Below are 17,935 nucleotides of genomic sequence, written 5' to 3' on the forward strand. Positions count from 1 at the left end.
ACGACACACACAGGGGACTGACCTCAGGGACAGGGTCTGCTCCGGCTGGGGGTGGAGGGGGGCTGCACAAAGCCTGCACTCAGGGGCGGGCCGGGCCCTCGGGGGCTCTCCTTTGCTGGCCTCCCCTGTCCCCCACCCTTGCACAGGGCCTTTGCTCTCCTGGGCTGGCTTTTGAACAAGTCTGGACAAGCCCTGGGAACCTGGCTTATGGCTCCTGACACGGGTTCAACCACCAACAGGCTCTCACCGTCTTCTACCAAAATCTATCAGTGTTTGGGGGGCTTATAATGCTCCATAACGCTGTCTGGCATGAATGCAGAGGGTGATTTTTCTCCACAGTGGAGACAAAGCCTAACTGAAGTGAGAAGGAACTTTCCTTTCTCCTTAAGGAAACTTGCAGGACATACGGATACTCACCACTTGTGGCAAAACGTCCTTCTTTCTTAGCCGGTTATAAAATGCTAACATGCTTTTGTCAGGCCAAGATATCAAGCTTTTTTTTTTTTTTTAACTTTAGATTTACCTTTTTAAGTACAGTCTTACAAATTAGCAGTTGCCGTTGTTGTTTCTCAGACTCTAGTAGTCCTTAAACACAAAATGACTGAATTAAGCCCTGACCTATGCGAAAAACAAGTTATTAAGGATTACTTTCTAAATAAAGGTACACACAAAATCACAGATATCTCAATTTTTGCAGTTCAAAATGAAAAACAGGTTTTACGTGTTTCTCCTTCTGGGATCTTAGCACTCTTAGAAATCAAACTGGCCACTTATCAGGTATGGATCATTTCAGGGTCTGGGGGTTAAAGCGTCTATAAAAGTCTGATTGTTCTAATGACAACAGAAACTCCTGCCTGTGAAAGGCAGCTGCGATTACATCAGGGGAAGGAAAAAAAAAAACAAAAAAAAAAACCTCTGAGGCTTGAGGGTGTTCTCAAGAGACACCTGTTTAGTGAGTCTACTTTATTCACCTCTGTCACTTTCAGAAAGCCTGAGAAATCAGCCACCACGTTCCCATGGGTGAGCATCGCACCTTTTGGGTTCCCTGAAAAGAGAAAGCGAAAAGGCAAGTTAGTTGGTAAGCTCAAGGGCCCCTCCGTGAGAAGAGTGCCCGAGGTGACAGTCCCAGACACTCAGCACTGCCCACCCAAGCCTCTGGCCTTCGTCTGCAGCCACTTCAGCGTCCTAGGCAGGTGAATGCTGTGTCAGAGACTTTCACCCTGAGGCTCCCAGCAGCTTGGGATGAGAAGGCAGGTGACACAGTCCCACAGGCAGGGTGCCTCAAGGCCTGACAGGCTGGTTACTTGCGGCTGGTGCCTTCCCCTCTTCTGCCTCCCTGTGGAAGCACGTGCTCTCAGCCCCCAGTCTCCTCACATACACCCAGTACCCTGTGCTGCTCTCTGGCCTGAGCAGGTGTCGCCCCCAGAATCCAGCAGCCAGCTGTGCTGGCAGAGGACTTCCTTGCTGCATCCAGCACCTGGAAAGGCCCGAGGCTCAAGCCAGGCTAGAGGAGCAGAGCACAGGGGCAGCCCCTCCTGCCTGCTTGCTGGCAGAGATGGGACACGGATATTCTCGCTTTGTCTTGATAAGACCTTTCACAACTGCTTGTAATGAAACCCAGGTCTGCTAGAATGACTCAGACGACAGAGGCTAGGTGGGGACCCAGGGCACAGAAGGCTGGGGAGGGAGGCCAGCTGGTCACCATTTCACGTCAGGGTGGATACGACACACATCTAACCGGCCTCTTGACTCCTGGCCTTGCCCATCACTGCCAGCATTAACACAGGGAAGCCATTTCTCCTCTCTGTTTGATTACCTGTAAAATAGGGACATTGTCCACAACACGGGGCTTTCAGAAGGTCTAAGGATATAATCCATGTGCAAAAGATGTTAAATTAGAAGTTTCCACTAAGGCAGCAGATACAACAACTCTGAAACTTCAAAAGTGAGGGGTCAGACCATGAGCAGAATTTACCCAGTAAATATTAAACAAACCAATATGTTAACTTTGCAACCCGCACCTAGAAAGAGGTAATAAAAGGACTAAGTGACCCGAGATAAAAACAGTATTGTAATATATGCCACCACACTACTCACATTAAAATGTTTAATTTTATGCTACGTGAACTTTACTTAAGTGGGGGGGGGGGAAGAAGAAGGAGAAGAAGAAGGAGAAGGAGGAGGAGGAGAAAAGGAGGGAGGGGGAGGAGGGAAGTGAGGAGGGGGAGAAAAAGAGGGAGGAGGAGAAGAAGGGGTAGAAGAAGAAGAGGAGAAGAGGAAGAAGGAGGAAAGAAGGAAGAGGAGGAGGGGAGGAGGGGGAGGAGGGGAGGAGAGGAGGAATGGATTTGTGAGAATTTCTTCGGAGAGAGCTACACAGTTCTATAACACATCAAAATGGGGAGGAATTGGGGGGGGGTCCTCTTTCCCAATCCCAAACCCAAACCCACGTTAACTCAGAACCCCATCATGTTCCCTGCAGCTGAGGGTCCTACTGAGAAATGTGAAAAGCATGTCTGCAAACAAATAATAAATCCCAGGGACTGGATATGGAGTTTGCAGAAGGCATGTCAGTCTGAGCAGTGGTGGTGGGAATGGTAGGTTAAAAAAGCGTCTTGTGCACTGGCCAGTTTCCCCGGCTCAGCGGAAGCAGTCCTGTGTGCCGCAGGCAGAAGCTGAAGTGGAGGAGGGAGCGGACCACCGAGAGAACTCTGCCTGCAATTAAGACAACTCCGGAGAGTGGCCATGACGCAGACAGCGGGTTTTAAAGGTCTGCCCCAAACCATCTCTCCAATTCCCTTTCCCACTTCCTTTTTTTCCCTCCCCACTTCCACGTGGCGGGAGAGCGCCCAAAGCTTCATTAGCAGCCTGGAGGAGGAGGTGGAGGCACACCAGAGCAGGAAAGGAGAGGCAGGCCAGCCCGCCTGCAGCCAGCCCTGGCTGGGGAGGGAAGAAGTGGCAGCAAAGGGGTCAGATTCACATTTTGGATGGACACCTGCAGTTCTGAATTCAGACCGTCTGTGACTTACGACACCCATGAACCTGACCTGACGGAGACCAGAAAAGGCGTGGGGTGCCCATGTTTTCATCCAGGGGCAGAAAGAGAACTATCCCCCCACTGAGCAACTTTAAAGGCACAGACAGAGCCAAAGGTCAAGTGGCTCTCATAATTCTACCCCATGTGGCCTGTGTGCTCAACTTACTGGCACTCCGTCTGTCAGACACAGGAGCATAGGAATGGCTGCGTCTCAGTCTGACCAAGACATGTGGTGGCGGGGTTTTAACAAGTGCTCTGGCACACACACCCATACTGCAAATCACAGAGGGTTTTTTTTGGGGGGGGGGGACACAGAAGGTCACAGGGTTTTAATAAGTAGCTGTTAAAATATCTTTCTTTTTTTTTTTAAATGAAGATACATGGGATCTGTTTTACCTCTGCTGGTCCTTCTTTGATCCCAGCATCTTTCCTCAAACCCAAGCTCATATTCAGAAGTGTCCCCGAATCGTCTCCTATGTACAAATCCCACAGTCTCTGGGCCCACAAACTATTCTGAGAGTATCACCTGGAAATTTTCACCTGTGGATCCCCAAGTTCTGGAATTTCCTAAGGAATACCCTCAAAATACTAGGTATGAAATCAGAACTCCCATAAAATACTATCTGATGCTGTAGAGCTTTAGATCTGCTAGCCTGTCTGACTTGCGACCTCAAGGGGGATGACTGAGAATCTCAGGAGAAAGTTATCTTCATTCATGAAAATTGTCTGAAGTCTCCATTCAGTTCAGTCCACAACACACACAATGGTAGCAGTTACTCAGTTCTGCTCAGGCAAACCTTTTTCCTCTCCCACATGATGAGAAAAGTTCGCATCTTTTAGAAACAAACCTTTGGCTCCATCTGTGCCTTTAAAGTTGCTCAGTGAGGAGGGGGCGTTCTCTTTCTGCCCCTGGATAAAAACATGGGCACCTCACGCCTTTTCTGGTCACTCTCAGGTCAGTTTCAAGGGTGTCGTAAGCCACAGATGGTCTGAATTCAGAAATGCAGGTGTCCGTCCAAAATGTGAATCAGTCCACTTTGCTGCAATTTGCGCCCTCCTCAGCCAGGGCTGGCTGCAGGCCGGGTGGGCTGCCTCTCCTCTCCTGCTCTGGTGTTTCTCCTCCTCCTCCAGCTTTCTTGCAAGTATGAGTGAGGTTTTATAAACTTCTAATGAGTTATAGAATTTTTAAATATTCCCAGAAATCTTCAAATGATGTCCTTAAGTCATGGCTTGATGTGGTCCCAAAGGATGAAGGAGCAGACATGTTGAGAACAAATCCTGGGAAGGGATGCAAGGTCCGGAGGTGGGAGGTAAGCCTTTGGAAAGTTCTGCTTGCTTCTCTGGTCCAGGACAAGTGAGTGCTTCTGGCAGTATTTCCTTCAAATGTGATGTGGAAAATTTTCCAAGTCACTCACATGGAGGAACAGGTAATCATTCCTCACTAGACCTGTGGCAAAGTTAAGAACCAATGTTTGCTCTGGTTCTCTCCTTTTCTGGTGCAACATGAATGGAGGTGCTGCTGCCCAGGTTCTGACATCTCAGCTGTGTGAGACCTACTGTCCCTTTCCCACCTTCTACTCACAGGTTGGCCATCCTCCCATTTATTTTCTCTCCAGCTGCTGAAGGAAAAACCTCCTTGTTTTAGATTCTGCAAATGTCATTTAGGCTTTAGCCAGTATTCCTGGGCTGGCCATCCATGGCTGATGTGCAGAAAGGCATTTCACTGGCTGAAGGTCTGCCCTGGATGGACACTGGCTCCAAGTGAGGGCAGTTATGGGGTGAAGCCGAGCTCAAGGTCTCACCTATAGGGGTGGGTTGGAGTGGGGGTGGGAGCAGTGCTGGGCTCTCCGGCTGGAAGTTCCTCTGGCTGCTTGTTTCTGCTTTCACACAAAGGTGCGTTACAGAAGAGGCAGGTGACAGAAATGCTCAGGAAGTTTTATAACCCAGACAGAGTATTCATCTCCCTGCTCAAAGGCTCCCATATCTTTAGGATTGAGCCATACTTTCATCAACCCCATACCCACCATTTAAAAAATTTTTTTAAACAATCAGACTTGAGAGCTGGTAAGAACACAAGTAATAACTCTAATAGCAGGCAGTTACGGAACACCCATGAATGTGGGCACTGTGCTGGGTGGGCATCTCATACATGGTAGCTCAGTTATTTCTTAAAACAGCCTATGCTGCAGATATCGGATGGCTTCATTTATTTTTTTTTAAGATTTTTTTTTTTTATATGACAGAGAGAGCATGAGCGGGGTGGGGAATGGAGGGAGAGGGAGAAGCAAGCTCCCTGCTGAGCAGGAAGCATGAAGTGGGGCTCTATCCCAGGACCCTGGGATCATGACCTGAGCCAAAGGCAGATGCTTAACTGACTGAACTACCCAGGTGCCCCATGGATGGCTTCATTTAATATCCTTTGCTGGAAGTGAGGGCTTAAGAGAGGTTAAGAAATTTTCCTAAAGCTGCACAGCAGGAGTACTGAGATATAGTTTCACGCATATGGTCACCTAAGTCTTGGAACTGAATGGTGTGAAAACAAATAGGTCAAGGAGAGTATTTTCCCCGAGCTCCCACCTCCGAGCAGCCACGAATGTAAGGCTGATGGGCATCTTCACGCTCAGCTACAGGACTGCACGACTGAGCTTTCCTGGGTGCCCTCAATCAGAACAGAAGCGATGCCTCTACCCACTCTCCCTCCCTCCTCCAGGCAGAGCATGCCTCTTTCCTGGTGGCACCTGGAAGCCTCCTCCCTCCCCCAATCCAGACCAAAGCTTTGGGGGCTCACCTCCACTGAGCAGTGCCTCCCTTTCCTCTGTCTCCAGTGGCTCTTTATTGATGCCAAGAAACACTTGCAGGGGTTTCCAAGAAAATAACAAGAGCCCCACTCCCTCCAGGCCTCTGCCAGCTTCACTCTTGCTGTTGTTCCTTCAGAGCTAATCCATTTCTTACATAAACTCTCTCTTACAGCACAACATACATATAGTAAAGTGCCCAAATAAATGTATGGCTCACTAGATTTTTTTTTTTCCAAAGTGAACTTACCTGTGCAATCAGCACCAGGTCAAGACACAGAACATCAGTATTCCAGGGCACCAGTATCCTGAAAGGTAACCGTTAGCCTGACTTCTAAAACCGTAGACTGGTTATGTTTGTAATTTTATATCAGAGAAATCACGCAATCTTTTGTGCCTGCTTTCTTTCACTCAACATACAGTGAGACAGAATGTTCTTAGAGGTATACCGTTCTATCACTGATGGGCACTGGAGTTGTTTCCAGATTTGGACTATCCACACAGCAAGGTCATGGAAGTTCTGGAGCATGCCTTTCAGTGACACGGTCAAGCTTCTTGCAAGAATTGTCCACACCTGTTGAAGTGACATCCTCACCTCCCATTCACTCCTCATTCCACTGCTGTCAGCTTCTGCGTCCAGTCTCCAATCCATGATCAGCCTTTGCCAAGAGCACCAGCCAGTGTTTCCGTGGCAGCATCCTATGGGTACGGCTCAGCCACCAGACGGCGCTGACAGATTCTATCCTCCTCTAGCATCTCTGGTGGCACCTGCTCAGCCTCCATTGGAAACTCTGGCCCCCATCACTCCTCTCCTGCTGGGGCTTCCAGGCCCTGTCCCCAGACTGCTATTCCCTCACTCAACTCTCCCTCAAAGCAACATTTTCCTTCTTGCAGCCCATCCTCTGCACACGCTGTTCTCCCTGCTGAGAATGCCCTTCCTCCTATTCTCCTCCAGTTACCAACCTTTCAGGACTCCACTCAGATGGACTTCCTCTGGGAATCCTTTCTATCCTACTCTTCCCACCTCTTGGTGGCCTAGTGCTCCAGGCGCCTGGGATGTGGACCCTCAAGGCAGTGACCACATTGTAGCAAACTATTAGGTGATGTGAGCTGTGAGCTCATGAAAACAGTGCTCTGCTTATCCATCCCTGTGACCTCAGCCTGCAGCACTGAGTCTGACGCATAGTGGATGTTCCCTAAAAGAGCTGAATGAGTCAATCTACATAAAGTAGAAAAAGAATGCTAAAAACATATAGATTAAGAAGGGTATGTTTTAAAAGACCATTATATTTGCTTCTCTGGGAAAAGAGGGTACATGTCCTCATAGGATACAACTTAATTATCATTCCTGGGGCCCAATTACCCAAACTGGGTTATATAACACCCACAAATTATCTTTGCTGGGTGAGAGGGGGTGTCAGATTCCAGTCCAGCTAGTAGTCATTTTATGAACTATGAACAACCAACCCACATACCCACCCAGTAGCCATCCCAGAGTACAGGCAAATCCCAAGCTCTCACCGCCTCCAGGGCCTTCTTGGCCTGACTACAGGCTCCAAAGCACTGGCTTATTCTAGGAATTTACACAGATGTTTCCATCACACACCAAGAAGAAAATCTTCCCAGAATGATTCCAGAATCATGAACCAAATGTCAGGTTTAGATCATGTTTTCCATCTCTCCCCACCGAAAGAACAGTGTGGCTCTCCATGAAGCTGGGAGCCAAGACGCTCAGTATGGAAGGGAAGCTGAATCCGGGGCTGTGAGGCTGAGGACAGGCAAGGCTGGTGTGCTCGACAACAGAATGGCTACGAGGGGCACGGCACAGGCTCAGGCAAACACTAAGGAAATCCAAGTACAGCCAGGCAGGGTGATGAGAGGTGTGTGCGATCGTCCAGCTCTGCCCTGGCACCAGCAACACCTCTAGAATGGGAGGCTTGGGCACTAAATCACCACTTGTTGGCCATGCTCCATACGTCCCATTTCCACCACACAGAGCCTGGGCAGGACGGCTTAGCTTCCAACTGTGACTTCACCGTCTGGGAAAGCACTAGACATAAGGCCTGCTCTCTCAAGCTGGGTGACAGCACATTTCTGCCCCGCAAAGTTCTTTTCCAGATACGGGGGCAACATCTTTTCAACAACATGAAAAGCCTAGGGGCACGCTCAAAGGGCAAGGATCCAAAGCTAAAGGCCATAGTAGTAACGTGTCCCCCAGACCAGGCTGGAGAGACAGGTCACCAAAAGTTCATGTCATGAAACTCATGACAAAGAATGATACAAACCTGAAGAGATTTTTGAACTCTGGGTTGAATCTAGATGTCAGCTCCTGGAGAGCAAGCGCTATGTTATTTCTTTTCTGACAAAAATTAGCAGTGTGGTGGGAACACTCAAACCCACTGAGTTAATGACAAAACTCCATCTGGATCCAACAAACCATGTTTATCATGATCCGTCCTCATGGAGAGCCCTGCTTACGGGGCTCGTCAGACAGAGGCCACGTCTATGGAAAGCATCGGAAGCCCCAGATTCACTGCCCACCCCACCAAGAGCTATCATCAAGGCAGGCCAGTCCTCAGTCTGGAAACTCCTTGCCCATTCAGGGAAAAGACAAGAGACTTCCCAAGTCCACAGATGAGAAGAAGCAGCAAATGGGAAGAGCGCTGGGCTGGGGGTTGCAGGAGTAGGGCCTGAGGCCCCACCTCTACTTGCTGGTGGTGTCTACCGAGCTAGCCCCCCACAGCCGCTGGCCTCACAGGTCGTGCTGAGGACGGACAGCTCAGTGACTGGGTCACAGGGCACTGCAGACTGTGAAGTGCTGTGCCTGTGACCATGCTCTTCATGTGCATTCTGCCCACCCCCCTGCCTTGGGCAGCCTGCCTCGGCTGTCCCTGCTAACGCTGCCATGTGCACTCCTCTGTCAGAACCAGGCACGGGGGCATCACTTCTGCTTGACCTCGGCCCAACAGCCATGCACACAGCACAGCAGCCCCACTCCACAGAGCCTTTGCACTGCCTTTTCATACACCATCCCTCTCCTCTTCAGCACTTTTCACGCCCTCATCCCAGGTGAAAAGCTGGGCAGAGTGGTGGCAGCAAGGTTACGTGACTGGCTCACAGCTCCCCAGCAAGTGGTGGGAGCGGAACTCAAATCGAGGCTCTCTGACACCAAACCCCACACTTCCTCCTTTGTCCCCAACACAATGGCCAGGCAGGGGCAGGAAGCAGAGGGGTGAGAAATGCTTCTCAGAGAGGGATGCTGTGACTCGGCTCCCTGGCCCTCCTCTGGCCCAGGTGTCAAGGAATGGCAAGTCACCACCCAGCGCCTCCCAGGCCACCCTGTCCATCCACGTCCAGCCACCTGTGCTGCCTCCTGCTGGGCACTGGGAGTGGCAGGAGGGGCCGTCATCTGGAGCCAGGCACAGGAAAGGCTCAGCCATGCCACGAAGGGCACCAGAGACCCCTGCATCCATCCCACCAAGGCCACCAGAGGTTATAGGTGGCCCCGGCTGGTGATCTGGGCGCCTCTGCTCACCTGTTGTGCCGCTTGTGAAACACACAATGGAGAGGTCGCTGGGCTTCGGGGGCTGCAGAGTTGAGAAGAGGTGTGAGTTAAAGGGACCCAGTGTGGCCAGCCAGGGCCCAAGACCCCCAGACCCTTCTACCACCTGGCCCTTCTGCGCCATGTGTGGGTATGGGTCCGTATGGGTCCGTGCATATACCCTGCATGCTGCAGTCAGAATGGCGGGCTGGCACATCCCCAGGAAAGGGGAGGAGAGGCTGAGGAAACCTAATGGGGGCTTGGACGTCCAACTGTCCCACTAACCTCTCATCTACGTCTGCTGCCTCCCCGACTTGAATGTGAGCTCAATTCTAGGTGGGATTGGGCTGAGAGGCCACATCTAGGCCTGTACCAGAGACCTCACCTTTCTAGGGGATGTGACCCAGTGCCATCCTTCCTTCCCACCTTCTCCCAAATGTCTGCGGTTGGGCTTGGGAGCAGAATGCGTGGCCCAGGAACTGAGCTTCCCACTGCGTCAGCATGACTGTTCTGCGTCAGGCCCTTGCCCCAGCACAGGGCACATAGTCCTGGGGTCACCAGGAGGAGCTTCGCACGCCTGCTCGTGTGCAGAGGAGGTGCAGTTGAGACTGAGGGATAAGCCAGATCCCTCCAGACCAACGGAGGGTGGGCTCTGGGAAAGGAACTAGCCTGGTCACTGGCAGAGGCACAAGAGGCAAGGGCACGCCCAGGGGTCAGAGAACAGCACTCTACGGCTGGCGCATTATGTGTGGGAGATGGGGACTTCCCAGAGCCACCCATGAAGGGCCAGCCCATGTACGAGAAAGCTCAGGGACCAGCAAGAAGAAGAGAAAGGGCTGAGCTGGAGGGAGGGCTGGGGGTGAGAGGCCTTGTAAGCAAGCTTAAAACCCCCACAGGGCCTTCCCAGGGCCAGCGACCATCACTGGTGACTCAACCCCAGGCAGTTTTCAGTTGGGGGTGACACACAGAAAAAACCATAAAGCAAAGATGAACAGAGACAGCTTCGGGTCACCCCATCCTTACAGAGTTCACTACCGTCAAAGAAAAACATAAACCTTCCCAAAGAAAAGGCTTCTGGAGAAGCAAGCATGGCCAGGATTGGCTGCTGGCCTCCACACCTGACTCCTGTTCAGGTCCCTCTCTAGACCCTCAGCCACAGAAGTCCTGGCGCCCTGAGTGGGCAGTCCCCGAGCGGCTCAGGGCAGTTGCTTATCAACACAGGGGTGCTGCTCTGACCTCCTATCAAGCCCTGGGAAGGGGTCTGTGAGGATCAGCCCTGCACTGCGTCCTGCTCAACAAAGACCTACTGGCAGATGAGCTTACCACGGGAGCGTGATGATTCTGTTGGCCACACTCCTGGAAGAGAAAAATACTATTTTTAAATGTTCAAAAGTTATCAGTCAAAGCAAGTGAAGACAAAAAAAATCAAAACAAACAGCCTAGTATGCCTTGCTCTTGTGCTGAGTCTAGAGTTCCGCATTCCCCGTCCAGACGTAGCCCATGTGGAAAAACCACGAGTGGCCTCTCCTCAAATACACATCCAGGCCTGGGCCACCCCACACATTACAGACAAGGGGCCTGAGGCCCAGGGAAAGGCGAGGCAACCTGCACATGCACAGTGGGGGCCACGGCTCGAGGTGCCCATCCCAACAAACGCTCAGGACAGAGGGGCTAGGAGGCCTGGACTTCCAGATAAATGGTCAGGGCTGGAGGGGCAGATGGGAGTTGCCAGCATAAATCTGGCCCCAAAAAACCATGGAAGTGTGCAAGTGCACAGGCATTACAAGTATAATTCAGAATGGCAGGCATGCACAAGGACAAGGGGAGAGCCTGGGAGCCTACGTCCAGGGAGGGACAGTGGGGGTCAGCAGCTACTGAGCAGGGCATGAGGCCCTGGAGGCCAGGATGGCCTGTGTCACTCTAGCAGGCCACAAGCTGCCACGAAACTGATGTCCCCAGGAAGGTCATGCACAGAAAAACTCGTTCTGGGGCCACTGGGAGTCTCGGACACATTGAAAGAACCTCTCAAAGACTCCTGGACCTCCCATCCATAGTCCTCAGGTTCAGACAGGCTGGGAAAAAGGCAGCCCCAGAGGCCACGTGAGTCACTCTGGGGCAGGCTGGTACCACCACCCACCTGCCGGGGCCTATGTCATTAACTGCCAGCCAACGGAGCCTGTCGCCTAGAGGACACCTATGGGCAACCCCCCCCCCCAACTGCCAGCCCTTGTGAAGCCTGCCCTGTTTCAACCCTGACACACCCTGATGACCTAAGACATCCACCCCAGGGCAGGAGAGGGGCAGATAACCAGCAGCTCCAGCTCGGCTGCCGACCAGCTGTGGCCCAGGATGCAGCCCAGAAGCAGAGCCTCACCTCCACAGCCTGCATGGACTTAATGACCACCCCACACTCCTGCCCTCTGTCTCTCAGAGCTTCCTCGAACGGTTCCATGACGATGATGAGCTTGAGCCCTGGAGTCTCCTTCCTCTCCACATGTTCCAGCAGAAGCATGGCCTTCTGAGGTTTATCCACCACCACAGTGCTGATGTCGGCTGAAGGGAAAGTCAGGCTGTGTGGGCACGGGCTGTGACCGTGGGTGCCCGTGCCAGGCAGCAGAACCATGGGCTGTGGGTGCCTGAGCTTGCGTGTAAATAAATGCGTTAAGACAGGCCATGCGGGCCACGTGTTTGTATAGAGAGGAAAGTGCAGGGAGCTTGGGGGAAGCCAAGGACTAAAGTCCAAGGAATCTCCTAGAGCAGATTCCATGCGTTCCTTTGCTCCAGGCTTAGGCTCCATAATCTCAGGTCTGCTGGAGCTATTCGCCACCCCCACCCCTGCCCCTGGGCATCTGCCCCAAGCTGTATTAAGCCTCAGGGGGTTGGAAGCCTGTGTGGGATTGGGGCAGAGGCTCCCTTCATGATAACCAGGCCCTGCAGAAGGGGCCTTTAGGTGAAGTCCAACTGGGGAAAGCCAGCGCAGGGGCCTGTTCTTTGAGAAGGGAAGCAAAGTGCTTATTAGTGTCAGACAATTAGTATAACCTGAGAGGTGGGGATCTGGAGGGCTGGCTGCCAGTGGCAAGAGGGGGATGTGGTGGCTCACCTGTCCTGATGATGTAGAGGATAGCACCAGGACCCAGGGTGTCATAGAGCGGGACCACCACCATAGAATACGTGTAGCAGGCAAGCTCCGCGATGATCCACTGTGGAGACACACAGGTCTGGGCTTGGAGCAACACAGAGCAGATAGAAGGGCTATGCCCAGGCAACCAGGGTGCTTGTTCTGGGTCCTACCAAGAAGGTTCTGTTCTGGCCCTCTCCATGTGGCAAGGCATCCATGAAGCTAACTGATTGTGCCTGCTTACCCACAGCCTTCTAGATCATGCATGCCCCAGGCCTACTCCAAACAGCCCCAAGCCTACTTAAAGGGCTTGTATGGCCTCCTTCCCTGGGTCCTTCTTCCCACATGGCTCAGGGAACAGCTGTTTGTGAGGCTTGCTGGTGTGGATGGAGTTTGGCTGGGATGTCCACTCCTGATTAGAGGCAAAGCCAAGGAACTGGAGGGGGGGCATGGACCAAGTGTATCCATTTTCCTCTTGTCCCAGACCCTACAAATAGTAGGAGCAGGGCTGTTGTATGATACTCAATCCCTTCCTCCACTGACATCTCTAAAACCATTTAAGGAGATGCTTACCTCAGGCCGATTTTGTGCAAAAACTCCAATAAACTGATCCGTACTTGGTATACAATTGTGTTGGAGAAGTCCAGACCCTAGAAATTCAGCTCTGTCGGCCACCTGCACACAGACATGGGGAAGTGATGGAAAGCAAGGACTTTCAGCAGGGAGGGAGATCCCCAGATGGGGATTCCTATAGGTCTGAGACCTCCCCAAGTCCCTACCCAGGTTGGCTGGAAACCCAGTGAGGTTGCTGCCAGGAGTCTGGCAAACAGGCCAGGCAAGGAAACAATGACCCTCTGAGACCCTACAGAGTACCCATGAGCCCTCTAATGCCAGGTCTACATGAGTTGTCAGGGTGGGGCCTGTCCTCTGTCACTCACCTCCTGGTAGGACAGCCACTGATAAGGTTGCTTCGGCTTCCTGAAGCCAAGACAGGGTCCATTCCCTGCAGGGAGATAAGCAGGCCTTGTGCCAGGGAGGATGGTAGGGTGGGCTGTCGCCTGCACCTGCTCATCAGACACTTGAATGGACATCCCAGGCCGTGGGTGGTTGGTCCAGAAGTCAAGTGAACCGCCCCTTAGCTGCCTGTCTAACCTGCTGAAGCCCAAGACGGCCTCAAGTACACAAGCATGACATGTCCTCAGGGATCAGGGAGCCCCAGCAATGGGGAATGACACAGTGCCAGTTCCCACCATGACCTGTGAGATGCAGCCACAGGAGAATGCAGAGACCTGGCCAGGGGGCAGTGGTGGTAAGTTGCCTCTGTGGGACCACTTCCTTTTGCCCCCTATCCTGGCCCACCCAGACACCTCAGAGGCCCAGGTTCTGAACCATGCCAGTCAGTGGCCTGGCAGTTTGGGAGATATGAAGTACAGGCTGAGAGCAGCTTAAAGTCAGGCAGTCCTAAGTGCTAGAACAAAGCTGAGGTCAACCCTTTGGCCACATAATGCAGCTACTTCTCCAACTGGGTGGGAGAAGGGCCAACAGTGGCTTTTCTCCTCTGAACCTGGGCATCACTCACCTCCCAGGCCCCTGGTACCTGGCCACCTCCCGCCTCCCACTGCTGACCTTCGCACCTGCTCACTCCCTGCCACAGCTCCTGCACACCCCCACGGCCCCTCTCACCTGAGATGCTGAGCCCACGCCGGAACACCTGGTACATGGTCCTGGCGTCATCGTAGTAGTGGGTGAGCAACTGAGGGCCATCCCCAATCACAGAGCGCCGGGCCCCGCCACTATCCTACGAGCCAAGCACAGGCCAGGGAAGCTGGCTGAGGCAGGCAGAATCATCAGGAGAGGGCACCAGGCCGCACCAGGTCGCACACAGCATGGACGCACACCAGGGCCACATAGTTGGGACTGTGACATGCTCTGTATGCATTCACACACAGGGCCTAGACAGAACACCTGGATGGCACACCCACAACCTCTACACTTGACCTGTATGCACCCGCACTCACACAGGCCCAGGACACTGGTCTCCCATATGTGCACACAGCACCCACAAAATTCCAGGATTCCAGTTATGATTCATATACAGCTATGGCTCACTCATACAATGGAATGGGGAGTGCTGGGTGGTGTCAGGCTACCCTCTGGCATCAGGATCAGCCTGCTGGGACGGCCTTCATCATCATCTGCTGCTGCTGCTGTTTCCTAGGTTAAGAATCATTTGGGTGCCATCCATCATTCACATAATAGTGTGAATTAGTTTGCATACTGGCTGAAGGTACGTGTCCAGGAACACTTCAACCCAGGCCACACAATCCTTCTACAGCACAAATTGGCCCTGTGTCTCTTTACTACTAAAAACCCAAAGTTAATCCATGCTGTCCACCTCCAGGGTCCTGACCCATGGGGCTTTGTCCTTACTGGCCTCTCCAAGCAAGTTGTAACTATAAGCTTACCAAAATGGTTCACCTGGTGCTTTCTCTGTGTTACCTTACCAAATCCTTACCACAACCTGAGGAAGCGGACGCTCTTTTTATTACCCACTCGGCAGTTGAGGACACTGAGGCTCAGAGACTTAAGAAACTGCCAAGGACCATATAGCTAGTAAGAAGCATGGCCAGCCCTTAGGGGCTGCTGGTCACCAAAGGCCATTCCGGTCACCACTCTGCTAGTCCAGGGGATCCCCTCTCCACCGTCCAGTCATCCAACGTGAATCACATTTCCCAAAGCCACCGGGTGCAAGATCACATACCCACAACTTTGCACACGTCATGCCTTCTGCTGGAAAAGTGCCCTGAAGAGCCCCATCCTAGCCAGACCTGCCTCTTCTGCCACGCAAAATTCTGCTATGCTCATGGTTGCCGAGGTGCACCATCAACAGCAAAAAGCAAGATGCTGAACTATGTATTCAGCATGACAGCACTTAAAAAGAGGGGCAGGGGCACCTGGGTGGCTGAAGGGGTTAAGCATCTGACTCTTGATTTGGGCTCAGGTTGGGATCTCGTGGTCATGAGATCAAGCCCCCTCTCCTCCCAGGGTCCATGCTCAGCACAGAGTCTGCTCAAGATTCTCTTTCCTTCTCTTTCTGCCCCCCCCCCCACCGCTCACTCTCTCTTTCTAAAATAAATAAGTAAAATCTTAAAAGAAAAAAAAAAAAGAGGGGCCCATAACTATCGGTTCGCTCATGGATGGTTCTCCGGGGAGGAGAACTCGCAGGCAAGGGGAAGAAGGTAGAAGCTCTTCAGTCTGCGACATTTTTCTCTTTGGAAGCGTGAATATATTACCTATTCAAAATGAATAAAGTTTAAGAAAAAGACAATTTTTTAAAAGGCAAAATAAATTTCACAAGCTTAAGGAAGAAAGAAGTCTCACTAGTCCTTTTAGATGGAGCCTGGAATACCCTTGTCCAGGCTGGGCCACCGCCCCTCCTCCCCTTGGTGGCCCTCCCCAAGTCCACGTGCTCTGGGAAGACAGGGCCTCGGGGTGGGCTCAGTTCCGAGTCCCAGCTCTAGACCAGGGCTGGGCACAGGGAGACCGAGAGGCAAGCCCCTTGAGAACCTTAGGCTTTCTACTGAAGCACCAGCAAGCCAAGGCTTCCCATCCAAGAAGCAGACAAACTAGAGATCCGGTTCAAGGCCACGGTCAGGCTCTGCCCAGGGCTCAGTTCCTGGGAAAGGCAGAGGAGCATCCTGTAGGAGACCCTGCTTCCTGGCTCGCTGCCAGGGGAAAACGAGATTCTCTGCACCATTTTGGGTCAAATCAGCTGCAAGTTTGGCTTCTACCTCCAAGATGCCTCTGCCCACCACTTGCCCAACTGCTTGCACCCTGCTCACCTCCACTTCCTCCGACTGCATCAGGAGGTTGCATGGTGGTTGTAAGGCCTTCGGCCGGTGACTGAACCAGTAGGCGAGGATGGCGGCCAGCGCACCCACACTCACGAGGGTGGTGGCTGAGAGGCTGCGGAAAAACTGGCCCAAGTCACCCAGCTCGGGCAGCTGCAGCAACCTCAGGATCTCCTGGGTCTGCATCTTCTCCAGAACTGAGAGGATGAACTCTGTAGGAAACAAGAGGTGGATGAGAGAGGGGAGCTGATGGCAAGCCAGCGAGGCGTCCCGGGTCTGTCCTTCCATCTGTCTGGGATCACAGGTGACACAGAGATCTTGGCCAGGCCCTGGCCAAATACACTGCAGGGCAGGCCCTGGGCTCGCTGGAGTGTACAGTCTCCTGGTGCAACACGGCACAGCCCAGAAGCTGGCTTTCTAGAAGGGCCTTTCCAGGTGGCAGGCTGGAACTCTGAGGAGTGACCCCTGACAGTCAGACATCCAGCCCAGTTCTCCTGAGAACCATATGCTCAGGCCCTGCACCATGACTGACAGATGCTTCCATATCTTCCAGAGGCCAGCGCATGCTCTGACAGCTCTGGAAGGAAAGCCTCCTGAGGGTCTGCACGCACTGCCTCTCCTGTGTGGTCATACCATTGCGCTTATCTTTGCTCCTGAGTATGAAGAGCACAGCGGCCAGAATGAGTGGGGTGATGCGGGCTCCTCCCACTCCACCCCAAAGCTCCCAGTCCCAGGCCCTGACCTTGAGGGAGACCAAGAAGGCAAGGGGAGCAAAGTCCACAGACCCATCTTTGACAGACACCTCCAGCCCTCATAACACGAGCTCATCGATCTCTCTGGCAAGGGTCCAGTGAGTGACACAACAGGGTTCCCCCAGGTCCACATCCTGATCTATCCCAGGCTCTTCTTGAAGAAAAGCTGGAGCCAAAGTCTTGCCAGGGCCAGAGGTGATGCTGGAGCCAACTTTCTGAGGAAGAGCAGCATTACCAAGAGCAGCCAGGATGGGGTCAAAGCATCACTCCCTAGCCCCAGACCACTGTGCACTGGGGCTCCGCACTGCCCCTGACCAAGCACCAAGAGGCACAGGTGGCCCCACCATTAACTGGGCCCATTTACTGGACATGCCAACCACTAATGTCCACAGCAAACAGAAGTGGCAGAGGGAGCATGTGTTAAACTGGTGGGAAGGGAAAGGAACCACGGCCCAGAGAGAAAGGGCTCAGCAAAGTGCTGTGTGCCCACTTGGGGGTAACCAGCATTTCCTGTGATACCACATATGGCAGTCAGGATGCCATGCTTGCCCACCACAGACCGAGTGGACACAGTGAACCTAGCAGGGGACAGAAAGGATGCCTTGGGGTGGGCAGTGGAAGCATTTCTGTGGGAAACACTAGTGACTAACTTGGGTTCAAAGAGAGCAGGTCCCAGGAGCTACCACGTCCTCCTGATCGCCGTTAAGTGAACCAGTGTTGGCAGCACAGACATGGCCAGTTGGGCTCGGGGGTCTGCACTCCACCCAGGACTGAGAGAAGGAGCGAGGATGGACCGGGCATTGGATGCTTTTATGCCCACTAGGGCCTCCTCAGAGTCACTGCC

General features: G+C 52.8%; 1 protein-coding gene across 5 annotated transcripts in view; it reads right to left on the bottom strand.

Annotated features, from left to right (window-relative positions):
- Positions 1-17,935, bottom strand: part of ACSL6 (acyl-CoA synthetase long chain family member 6) — a 61,867-nt gene that overhangs the window by 28,070 nt on the left and 15,862 nt on the right. For all 5 annotated transcript variants that reach the window (XM_019798955.2, XM_034655981.1, XM_019798953.2 and 2 more), the window contains exons 2-10: positions 16,331-16,551; positions 14,172-14,286; positions 13,427-13,491; positions 13,062-13,163; positions 12,471-12,570; positions 11,745-11,923; positions 10,694-10,726; positions 9,365-9,416; positions 972-1,045 (exon numbers count right to left, since the gene is read on the bottom strand). In XM_019798955.2, the coding sequence (XP_019654514.1) occupies positions 972-1,045; positions 9,365-9,416; positions 10,694-10,726; positions 11,745-11,923; positions 12,471-12,570; positions 13,062-13,163; positions 13,427-13,491; positions 14,172-14,286; positions 16,331-16,551 (941 nt within the window). The remainder of the gene's footprint in view (positions 1-971; positions 1,046-9,364; positions 9,417-10,693; positions 10,727-11,744; positions 11,924-12,470; positions 12,571-13,061; positions 13,164-13,426; positions 13,492-14,171; positions 14,287-16,330; positions 16,552-17,935) is intronic.

This window comes from Ailuropoda melanoleuca, chromosome 3, assembly GCF_002007445.2.
Source record: "Ailuropoda melanoleuca isolate Jingjing chromosome 3, ASM200744v2, whole genome shotgun sequence".
Classification (NCBI taxonomy): Eukaryota; Metazoa; Chordata; class Mammalia; order Carnivora; family Ursidae; genus Ailuropoda; species Ailuropoda melanoleuca.